At 36.7% G+C, this 12,654-nt stretch overlaps 1 protein-coding gene across 1 annotated transcript; it reads left to right on the top strand.

The window, feature by feature from the left end:
* Positions 1-1,643: 1,643 nt before the first annotated feature.
* On the top strand, positions 1,644-11,509 carry cct8 (chaperonin containing TCP1, subunit 8 (theta)). The gene is given in 20 exon segments (XM_056467389.1): positions 1,644-1,799; positions 3,778-3,868; positions 4,046-4,125; positions 4,217-4,366; positions 4,657-4,837; positions 4,945-5,006; positions 5,684-5,821; positions 6,584-6,694; positions 6,696-6,763; positions 6,866-6,932; positions 7,051-7,138; positions 8,396-8,511; positions 8,611-8,667; positions 8,669-8,683; positions 8,765-8,794; positions 8,796-8,825; positions 8,827-8,931; positions 11,151-11,270; positions 11,386-11,418; positions 11,420-11,509. Coding segments are annotated over 20 exon segments (1,677 nt in total). The 5' UTR covers positions 1,644-1,739; the 3' UTR covers positions 11,495-11,509.
* Positions 11,510-12,654: the final 1,145 nt, after the last annotated feature.

The following is a 12,654-nucleotide window of genomic DNA, read 5'->3' as shown; positions in this document are numbered from 1 at the left end:
ATTTAGTCATTTAGCAGACGCTTTTATCCAAAGCGACTTACAAATGAGGACAAGGAAGCAATTTACACAACTATAAGAGCAGCAGTGAACAAGTGCTATAGACAAGTTTCAGGTGTGTAAATGTCACTTTAAGCTGTATAGAGGTGTCTTGAAAAATATCTAGTCAAATATTATTTACTGTCATCATGACAAAAACAAAATAAATCAGTTATTAAAAATGAGTTATTAAAACTATTATGTTTAGAAATGTGTTGAAAAAAGTTAAACAGAAATTGGGGAAAATAATAAACGGGGCTAATAATTCAGGGGGGCTAATAATTCTGACGTCAACTATATATATGTTAGTGTTTTATTTTAAGTATCTGTGTTTTTTATTTTTATAATTCACTCACTCACTTTCCATTAGCTTATTTCCTGCTTTACCTGGAGTGTTCACAGTGGAATGAACCACCAATTACATATACACACATATTCACACATTTTATTTATTAGTCCATTGGTAAATAGGGGCAGCGCAGTGGCACACTAGGTAGCGATGTCGCCTCACAGCAAGAAGGTCGCTGGTCCGAGTGCCAGCTGGGTCAGTTGGCATTTCTGTGTGGAGTTTGCATGTTCTCCCCATGTTCACATGGGTTTCCTCCGGTTTCCCCCACAGTCCAAAGACATGTGCTATAGATGAATTGAATAAACTAAATTTGTCATGGTGTATGTGTGTGAATGAGTGTGTATGGGTGTTTCCTAGTGATGGGTTGCAGCTGGAAGGGCTTTCGCTGCGTAAAACATATGCTGGATAGGTTGGCGGTTGATTCCGCTGTGGCGACCCCTGATTAATAAAGGGACTAAGCCAAAAGGAAAATAAATGTATGAGTGTGTACAGGGGTGGATTTAGTGATTTGGGGGCCAATAAGGGGTGGTGGACGAATTTGTATTGATGCAATAATAATGTTTTATAATATTATTATTACTATATAACATTACATTATTTTAATTATTATTACATTAATATTAATATTTCATTTTATTTTATATAAAATAATATTTAATTACATAAAAGTTTTATTTGATTCTCATCATACAAAATATGATAGAAAACAACATTATATATAGTTTATATATTTATGGATAATTTATACTTCTAGATATTTATTGGGGGCCCCCAGACTTCCTCACTTATTGGTTAAATCCACCCTTGAGTGTGTATGGATTTTTCCCAGTACTGGCTTGCAGCTGGAAGGACATCCGCTGTGTAAAACATATGCTGGAATAGTTGGCGGTTCATTTCACTGTGGCGACCCCTGATGAATGAAGGGACTAAGCCGAAGATAAATGAATGAGTGAATGATAATTCTTGATGTTCATTTTAAATGCTGATATTAAATTGCGAGTGCAGTTGTTACATCCATACAATTTTTTGATATCTAATACAAAATTTGATAATCTTCAAATTATTAAAAACACCTTTCTTCTTAATACTTATTAAATTATTCAAAACAACACCACATAAACACTTAAAGATACTGTTATTGAATAATCTTATTTTAAAAAGAAATATTAAATGGTTTGCTTGTTCTGCTTTAGGTGTGGCGTGGACTCAATCGGCGCTCGACTACCTCGCCTGTCTGGTTCAGCGATCCGCGTTTCTGTTCTCCGTAGCAGCGCCTGTTCTTTCTTAGCTGCATGCTTCCAGTGCGCTGCAGCCTCATCCAGCATCAATCTAATATCCACATTTTCCGCTCAAAATGGCTCTTCACGTCCCCAAAGCCCCGGGCTTTGCTCAGATGTTAAAGGATGGTGCGAAGGTAAGGCTGTTGAAACAGTGTTTTGCCTAAATTGTGTTGTTTTTAGCTCGCTCCCGATGATTCTACATAGAGCTTTCTAGAACACGGGCCTCAGACCCTACTACTACCGGTAAAACTAGCAGACACTTCACACTTCAACTGAAGAGTGTTGTTTTGTACACGGCTGAAATTAACACCAGGTCTTAATGAAGTAGCAAAGGGTTTATTGTAAATGGGTTATGTTGGAAAGTGACGGATGAATGAAGTTAGCATGTTAGCTAAAGACATGTGCCACTGTCTGACAGGCTGAGAGAGACATCACACCTCCATCACAACACTGTTTCAGTATGTACTTTTGTCCTCTTTAAAAATGAAATGAATAATCTGGTATACAGCTCCCATGTGTGTGTTCTACCCATAATGTATGTACTGTATGCTTTGGCGAGAAAATATTGTCTGGCGAGATAAAGTTAGTTTTGTATTCGAACACTCGACTTTTCATACGAGGATCCATTCAAATGAGGCGTTTCAGTCAGAACTGTTTAACTTAGTATGATTAAGAAAAAAGTAATCAAAGAAAACGTCATTGGAATTCATAATGTGAGTGCAATTTGTTGTTACAGCTCTAATTTGCTTAAATCTGTTAATTTTTTTAATACTGACAACTTGTTACGCGGTGAATATTCGTTCTGAATTCACATGCAAGAATGACTTCAAAACAACAATAGCACTATTTAATTGACTGTGAACAAAGTTCTACAGTATACAATATAATACAATGTATATATATATATATATATATATATATATATATATATATATATACACAAACACACGCACATAAATACAATTTTTTAGACAGTCATTTGCTGATAATATTGTGATTTGCTTATTTAGAATTTGCAAAGAATACCTAAATGAAATTATACTAAAAAGTCTGAATCTGCAAATATAAAACAGGGTTTCTGCAGGGTCTCAAAGTCTTAAAATGTCTTATATCCCCAAATCAAAATTTTAGGCCTTAAAAAGGCCTAAATTTACTGTAATGTGTGGTTGGTTTTAAATGTTTTAAAACAAGTCTTAATTTTCCTTTGTTCATGTATTGCTACCCAATCTGGTCATACAATCACCAACAATCCATCTCAATAAAACTTTAATAAAATAATAATAAAGGTAATTTTTAACTGTATTTATCATAATAGTTTTCACAAATATCCAAAATATTTTTTTTAATTATTAATTTATTATTGTATTATTAAATGTGTTTATATAAGAAGAGACAGGCAACATGGCAGCAACATCAAATTATGAGACTAAAAGAAATTGTCTTTTTTTAACGTCTTGAAAGCAGATATTTAAATGGAGTGATATTTTGCAGTTTGCTGTCAGTTTGGCAAGTCAGCCACCTTGTTTTAATGTAGAACTGCAATAAAACACCTGCACATTTTCCATACCGCTTTTTTGTTTGCACAAAACTTTGAACTTTGCTAATTATACATTTATTAAGATTTTAAAAATATTTAATTCTAGATTCACAGACGTTAGTTTTGACATGTATTTAAAATATGTGGCTAAGAGATAGCTATTAACTTAACCACTCAACTACTGGTTCGATCGGGCCAGTAGAAAAACCCTTAGCGTTGAACCCTGCATCTGGGCCATTTGAAAAATTCCTTGGCCTTTAGCCATTTATGAGCCTGAACTTTTATTCATAATGGTCTTAAAAATGTCTTAAGTCTTAAATTTTACTTGGTGAAACCTGCAGAAAGCCTGTAAAACCAACCCCAGGTAATTCATGAGATGGTTTCAGCATTTTGGTGGCAGCATCAGTTTAAACTTGCAAAATAGAAAAATAGCATATAATAGTAAAATCCATAACATTTTTGTCGAGTAGAAACCATATTATGAAGCGTAATGTTAGACAATATTCTACTTTAATGTTTCAGTTGCTGTTTATGAAACTACAATCTCTTACAAGTGTGTTTCTTTCCTCTATCAGCACTATTCAGGTCTTGAGGAAGCTGTTTTCAGGAACATCCAGGCATGCAAGGAATTGGCACAAACCACAAGAACTGCTTATGGACCCAATGGTGAGGTTATTTAAGATCATTTTAATGCCCCATTTACATTAAGTTGCAGTTTTGTCCAAACTATTACAAATGTAAAACAGTGTTTTGCCACTTGATTATTTCCTGCAGATGATGAAATCGCATTTGATTGGGTTATTTTTTTGTAGCGTTTGTTCATGTTTGTTTCACTTTATACAGGTATGAACAAAATGGTCATCAACCACTTGGAGAAACTGTTTGTCACTAATGATGCTGCAACTATTCTGAGAGAGCTGGAGGTACATACTAGTAATCATAATTGTAATGCATGCGTTAATTTATATCATTTGGAAGTCTATTTATATCTCTCTTTTCTCCCCTTCCCCCAAGGTTCAGCACCCAGCAGCAAAAATGATAGTGATGGCGTCCCACATGCAGGAACAGGAAGTAGGCGATGGCACAAACTTTGTTCTGGTGTTTGCTGGAGCTCTGTTGGAGCTTGCAGAGGAGCTGCTGAGGATGGGCCTGTCTGTTTCAGAGGTCCGTCAACAACAGATCTGAAGCACTGTGTCACTAGTTATGTTTGCATGCACTCACTTTTGTTTGTCAATAAATTTGGGCGTATGAAATTGACCATAGCAATTTTTGTTATTTATTTAAATATTTTTATTATAATTCCTGCAAACTAAAGGAAAGACTTTCTCCAGAAGACTAATATAATAGGAAATACTGTGACTTAAACATCACTTGGGGAATCTTTGAAAAATAATTAAATATACACAGGAGGGCTTAATAATTAAGTTTTTAACTGTAAATATGCTTTATTCCAGGTGATTGAGGGCTATGAGATGGCTTGTAAGAAGGCTCTGGAAATTCTGCCTGATTGCGTCTGCTCCTCTGCAAAGAATCTGCACGACCTGGATGAGGCGACAGCCATGATCCGCTCTGCTGTCATGAGCAAACAGTACGGCAATGAGGATTTCCTGGCCAACCTCATCGCACAGGCCTGCGGTAATGCATGATTGCTTTACTGTACTGTTACAAAGTTCCTTTAGATTTTGGGTGTAATAAAATTTAATATATATTTTTTATTATTATTTTTATTTTTTTTTTTACAGTCTCCATCTTCCCTGAGTCTGCTAGTTTCAATGTTGACAATGTCAGAGTATGCAAAATTTTGGTAAGTAGTACTGAACATAGGTGTTTCTTTAATCCATGTTATGTTAAATCAGAATCAGAAAGAGCTTTATTGTCAGCAATGATCACACATACGAGAAATTTGTTTTCGTGACAGCTTCAACAGTGCAACAGAATTACAGAGACAGGACAAAAAACAGATAGTATATTTAAACAAATAGAAGTAGTGAGTGCAAATATACAAATTGACAAGTGTATGTACAGGTATATTACTGTATACAATGTTATATGTGCAGCTGTTATGTGCGAATGGGCATGTAAAGTGTGTTGTTAAATAAGTGTATATGTGTATAAAAGTGTATAGCAAGTAGTGATGTTTGTTTCATAATTATTATCATCAAGTGTTCATGCGATGGATTGCCTGAGGGAAGAAACCAATTCTGTGTCGGGCTGTTCTGGTGCTCCTGTAGCGTTGATCAGAAGGTAAAAGTTCAGAGGCAGTGTGAGGGGTCCAGAGGGATTTTGGAAGCCCTTCTGCTTGCTCTGGATAAGTACAGTTCTTGGAGAGTAGGGAGGGTTGTACCAGTGATTTGATCAGCAGTCTGAACTATTCGACATAGTTTTCAGAGGTCTGATTTGGTAGCTGAGCTAAACCAGACAGTTATTGAAGTGCAGAGTTTCAATATGTTACATTCATTTGTGTATTCACTTTTTTTACAGGGCTGTGGACTGAACTCTTCTACTGTGCTTCACGGGATGGTGTTTAAGAAAGAGGCAGAAGGTGATGTCACGTCAGTAAAAGATGCAAAGATAGCAGTGTTCTCCTGTCCGTTTGACTGCACGGTTACTGAAACCAAGGTAGGAAAATTGCAGATTGAATTGAATGCTTTAGGGGCCATTCACACAGGTTGCGTTTTTCTTTCTAATGCGCTATTTTCTTTTCTGTTTCAATGTAAAACGCGTTGGATGAACGTGTGAGACCATTAGGCTCATGTGTGTTGAAAAGTCACGCACGTGAATGGCACAATTTTTAGACACTCAAGTTTAAAAAATAAAGCTTTCACACTCATCGCTGTCAGTTCCACAGCAGTGGACCAATCAGAACAGCTCAGAGGTGGGGCAAGTTTTGTTTAAAGGCTCATTCACACTGAATGCGTCTTGGCTTCTAAAAATGTGAGACATAGTGGTCCAGAATTGCTTTAAAAAAAAAAAGCACAGCAGAGAGCATGAGGGTATCTGGACACGGATGAGCGCCTGTAAACAAAGACTTACAATAGTTGCATCACCTTCGAGCTCTTCTCATTGGTCTGCTGCTGTGGAACTGACAATTATGAGCTGTGCGGTGTTTTGAAAGTTGAAGATTTTTTAACTTGAAACGGCACCTAAAAAGATGTGAGCTTAATGATCACACAAGTCCGTCAAAAGTGTATGTTTACATTGGAAAACAATAGAAAAGTAACACGTTAGAAAGGAAAATGCTTTCTGTGTGAAAGACCCTTATACTGTCTATTCTGTGCATCTACAGGATTGACAGAGTTTTATTTGTATGATTGTGCAGTTAGTTATCATTGTTTTCCTTTGGTCTGTAGCTTTTAATAATTCTTTGTGATGTTTTTATAGGGAACAGTACTTATCAAGAATGCAGATGAGCTCATGAATTTCAGTAAAGGAGAGGAGGACCTGATGGAGGCCCAGGTGAAGTCTATTGCGGATTCAGGGGCCAGTGTGGTTTGTGACTGGGGGCAAAGTTGCTGATATGGCTCTTCATTATGCCAACAAGTACAAGCTCATGGTGGTCAGGTAAGCAAGATTCATATTACTTTATCATCCAGATTGTGTCAATATATTTTTGATTTCATTAAATGTATGATATTTATTGATGTTTTTTTGTTGTTTACTTAGGCTCAACTCAAAATGGGACCTCCGAAGACTATGCAAAACTGTCGGAGCCACAGCATTGCCCAGACTGGTGAGTGCAGACTGGTTTAGCATCGTTTTTTTTGTGAAGCAATGAGATGGTGATAAACCAAATGGTGTTAGACATTGTGTTCAGTCTAAATGCTATTTATTTTTGCTGGGACAAACAGACTTCCCCTACTCCAGAAGAGATGGGACGCTGTGACAGTGTTTACCTGTCTGAGGTTGGAGATACACAGGTTGTGGTCTTCAAACATGGTAAGGAAATAGTATGTTTCATCCTGTGTTTACAAATTACACACGTACAAGGTGTGTGGATTGGTGTGTGCTTACCTTTCATTAAATGTCTGTGGACAGTAATATTTTGGAAAGTAATACTTTAGGTGCATCCCAAAACGCATACTTATGCACTATTCTGTCATTTTGTAGTATAAATAGTGCATTCACACTGAAAACTTTACAAATGGTAAGTGCACTTTAATTACCCGGGTGATGCACACATTCAACCGGTAAAATGAAGTGTGGAATGATGGACACTTCAGGCACTCAACGACTGCAGTTTTGCAGTTCAATGAGAGCTGGCAGTGATAAGCAGTGAGGAGCAGCACGGCGCGTCAGAATGAAGAAGTCCATCGCTTGAGAGGAGTTCAGAGAACACAGACCTGTGAACTTTGGTTCAGATTATTATATTAATAATTCCAATTATTTACTATGTTTTCTTACAGGAACATTTATTAAATAATTACTGGCGAGTTACTGATATGCATTAATGTTATATATATTTATCTTTAAAAATGCGGGAATCTCATGCGACAGTACAAAACAGTATTGCTGCTTCAGGATATTTCAGATAGTGGAGCAAAGCCACACCACATGCAACGTGATCTTCCGTTGTTAAATGAATTTGATAAGAAGTGTGCAACATTTTCACGCTAGAGAGCATGTTTTATGCAGGATTGTAACTGATATGCTGCAACGGCCCCCTTTAAATACGAGATCAATGTAGTGATTTTTGACGCTCTCCTTGGACGCTCTACCCACTTCGGTGTGAACGCACTGTTAGTTTGCGTCAAACCTGCAGGAAAATATCAGGTTTGCTGAAGGACTTATTATTTTACCAATGATTAGTGTTAGTAGTGGTAGCCTATTACAGATTTCAAAGAAAAATCTTAATATTAAAAAAAGGAGGGATGTGGATATTTCTTATGTCTGTGAAGAAAGTATTCGCTGAGATTCCAGTGCATTTGTTGACCACAAAAACTGTAAAAGCACATGTCTGGTTCGAGCTTCTCCCCCAGATAAATGTCAGGTCTATAGCGAACGATGATTGGCCTTCTGTACTAGTAGGCGGGGCTTCATTCGCCATATTGCCCATTACACTTTTCCCCATTCAAAACTATATGAGTGATGTGTCTTGTATATTCTATAGTCTTTGGTATTAAAGTCATCTTAGAAAAATGAACATGTCCTTGACCTAAATGTATATCAAATACCTCATGTCACTCCTATTTCTAGATAAAGAGGACGGTGCCATCTCTACTTTAGTCATTCGCGGGTCCACAGATAACCTGATGGATGACATTGAGCGTGCCATTGATGATGGAGTTAACACCTTCAAAGTCCTTGTCAGGGTGAGGTAGTTTAAAACTTAAAACCGAACATAAAACCGCTTCTAATTAAAGTCTCTTAAATGACAAGTGTGGCACTAACAGGAGTATATTTTCCCCCAGGATGCACGTCTTTGTCCGGGTGCTGGTTGCCACTGAATTGAGCTGGCGAAGCACATCAACCTCATATGGAGAAGTACGCACATCAGTCTAATTTAATTTTGCTGCTGGCAAAAGCTGAACAGTGTAAATAATTTAAAAAATATGTCCTGTAAAGTCCTGCCCAGGCCTGGAGCAGTACGCTATCCAAGAAGTACGCAGAGGCGTTTGAAGCACTGCCCCCGTGCACTGGCAGAGAACTCTGGCGTGAAGGGCAACGAGCTGATCTCCAAACTGTACGCCACGCATCACGAGGGCAATAAGAACTCAGGCTTTGATATTGAGGTGAGTGCTCGATTTGGTGGCAACAGACCTCATATAAAAAAATAAAAAAGGACCCTGGATATTGCATTTTAAAGTGTTAATGCTCAGTGACCAAGTATATTTTTATGGCTGAAGATAAGGCCTTTTAGATTATTTAGAGAGTACAACACCATCTATAACAACTGATGAAATTAGCTTATTTTACACTATTCACTTATGTGACCTAGGACCACAAAACCACAATATTTTTTTCTATTTGACAATCTGAAATCGGTTTGAATTAGCTTTCCATTGATCTTTGCTTTTACATCTATTTGAATATCTGTAATCTTAAATATAGTGAAAAAGACAAGCTTTAAATTCAGATTTTTGGCTTAAAACAAAATTGGTAAATCTTTAAAAATAATGGTCCATTAGTTAATTGTATTTACTTACATGAGCAGAAAATGAAAACATTCATTACAGTATTGAATTGATCAGCTTTGTTAACGCTATTTATGTTTGTTGTTGGATCATGTTAACAAGCACAACTTTAAATTTTGATAATGCATTAGTAAATGTTGAACTATGGTTATTCAATTTTGTACAAGATTGTTCAGGTAAGTAAATGCATTAAAAAAACATTAAATGCATTTTTGGCTTTATCTACAAATATACCTCTATAATATAAACCTTTGCTACTTAAATCTAGTAATTGAAAGTAAAACACTTTTGTGTGGACTATATTTATAAGTGACATCACACCGTGAGGAGTGCTGCTGTCCCAATCACTTTATGTCTCTTTTTTTTTTTTCTTTAAATTGTTTGGACTAATTGTTCAATGGACTAACTCAATATACAGTTTGTGTAATTTATTCAATCCATAGCAGACTTAAACCAGATAAGGTGCTGAACAGGCTTCAACACAAGGCATTTACACTGCATGGTTTCCGCTTCATTCATTCTTCCATGGCGGGGTGCCACACCAAAATTCGTCCCGCCACGGCTACATTACAGCTTCCCATTCCAATCCTTCAGTTGTTTTTTTTTTTTTTTTTTTTTTTTTAATAGAGGATATAATCGCACCAAAAACATATTACATGTAAGTGAATTATAACAGCGCAAACCTTTGAGTGGGTGACATGCTGACTGGACTGATGGTGAGGCTAACAAACACAACATAGCGTTCAGTTAAGATGAACAGAGTCTCCATAATTATACTTTATTTATTATTTATAAGTTTTATAGTTCTGAATACAATGACTATCTTGCTGGAGTTTATAGCCGTTTCACTTTACTTCAGGACGCAGTAATGCCGCTCTGTAGGTCTATTGGAGACATTCAAAATTATTCCTAGCAAATCTAATAAATGTTGGAGACATACTTGTTACATAAACTCACTAAATCGCACTTCATCAGTTTATTAATCTGCACTTGAGCAGCATATATTTGAGGGTGTGCAAGAAGTGTTGTGCACAAACAGCTGGAAAAAAATCCTAGAGGAAACGCAGTACTGCATAGTTCAAGTAAATCAATTCCTAATTTTTTTTGCCCTCCGATGTGCCACAGATGAGATATGTACATGTAAGCAAGAAAAAATTACATGGATTCTGATTTACTCAAATCAGATTCAGGCCTTGTTCATATGTGGAAATTTATATTTGAATTGCACCCCTGCCCTTGTTTCTGCAGTGTAAGCAAGAAGATCGGATTTTCACCTGTCAATGCAAGTTGTGCATCATTTAAAAAACAAGTGAATGACATCAACTCTGAAGCTTTCGTTTCAAAACAAACTTCAGTAGAGTCCCAAACCTTCAATCTCATACACGAGGTCTAAAAAAGCTTATCTGTTGTCATGTAGCACAAGTATTTAAGTATGTTTAACGAGACTGAGAGAGCACAACATCCGCCACATAACCAATATAAACTAATATAATACTGTTGCATACATTACGTGCAAAAATCCACACCTTAGAAATGGCATTAAGATGCTTACTGTTTAAAAAAGCCTATATTAAAGAAGATGGCCAAATCAGAACTTTCTGTCAAACTATAGTAAAACAACTTGTCAAAAATAATAAAAAAGTAACCCTGCGAAGATTAAATACAAATATGGAGAAAAGACAGATCTTTTATCATCAGCTTTTAGTCAGCTAGTTTTTATAATTTTTTTTTCCTGCCCTGGTCATTGCGGTCTTTACAGTGTAAATACACATAATCAGACTTTTTTTTTTGACCGCTGCTTTTAATGACTGTTTTAGGGAGAGGGTCCTGCAGTGAGAGACATGATGGAGGCAGGCATCCTCGATCCATACCTGGTCAAGTACTGGGGCATCAAACTGGCCACAAATGCAGCCATCACTGTCCTCCGTGTGGATCAGGTTAGATCTCTTTCACTTATTAGTATATCATTCCATTTTTTCTCCTTCCATGTTTATCTCTTTGGGATTGTAGTTTTTGTTTTCTTGGATTATAATGTGATGTTGTATGTGCCAGATCATTATGGCAAAGCCAGCAGGGGGACCCAAGCCCCACCAAACAGCAAGGACACTGGGACAAGGACGGTTGGGATGATGAGCCCGACAAATTTGATGCACATCATTGATAAGAAATCCAAAATAATAGCAAAGGTGCACAAAAACATTGCCACTGTTTGGAGTGCTTAACCACTGGAGTGAACCGGGCTGCATGAACCTGTGTGGACATTCACCTTGACCCAATGAGTTTAACAGCCATAGTTATTGAAGTTTGATTAACATATATGATACATAATCTGGTTTTGACATCCTTGAACTCCAAGGATGATGTAGAAAAGACTACAAGTGTCTACACCCACAGACAGAATGGTTTTGTTTACTAATTACAGTCATGTTGTCTGATGATGCTAAATATTAGTCTGAGATAAGTTTGAATGTAAGTCTGAGTTCTAGTTTCATAACTCTCAAACATCACTAACTTATTACTCACTGTAACATGTTGAAATTCATCTGGGCGTTTTGGCACATTTACTTGCATGCCGCATGCACTAAAAACACTTTTTTTTCTTCCAGGGTTTTGCACTGCACAGCGGACTGTCTTTTACTCTGTGCATGTCTGACTGTATCTGATTTTTTTCTTCACAGATAATAATGGCCAAGCCGGGCTGGTGGACCCAAAGCTCCACAAGGAAAGAAGGACTGGGATGATGATGAATGATGACATTAGGCTGTTTTGTTTCCCTGTCACCGTCATTAGCTTTTCAAGTGTTGTGTATTTAATATCTGCCCCCATTCTCATCTTTTTTTGTATTTTTTTTTTTAGGAGAAGCCATGTACATTAACTGAGTGGCTATGAGCTGTATTCTGGTCCCAATAAAGGCACTTTGAGCTGTCAGCATCGTTTTACTTCACTAATCTTTGGTTTAGAACAACATGCAGTATAATTCTAACCCTGTGATGCTCTTGAAAACTGAGTTAACACATTTACAGTTCATGAACTATTTCGTTCACAAAAAAATAACATCATCTAAGTGTTACTATCTTAATTATTGTACAAATGTCTAGTTATGAAGATGTGCACTTATCGCCCTCTACAGTTGTTTTCAAACACTACACTGTAGTGCCAAATACAGATTGTTAATGTAAAAAAAACAAGTGACGTGAACGTTTCTTTGAGGTCTCATTATATATTTGCTTATATCTTGGTATTTTTTAATAATAGATTGATAGAAAGATGAATGACTAGCTTTACAGAATGAATGGAGGGCATGAACCTTGGCAGACTATG

Source organism: Danio aesculapii, chromosome 10 (assembly GCF_903798145.1).
Source record: "Danio aesculapii chromosome 10, fDanAes4.1, whole genome shotgun sequence".
Classification (NCBI taxonomy): Eukaryota; Metazoa; Chordata; class Actinopteri; order Cypriniformes; family Danionidae; genus Danio; species Danio aesculapii.
Note: the sequence above shows the minus strand (reverse complement) of the source record. Positions and strands in the feature narration are given on the sequence as shown.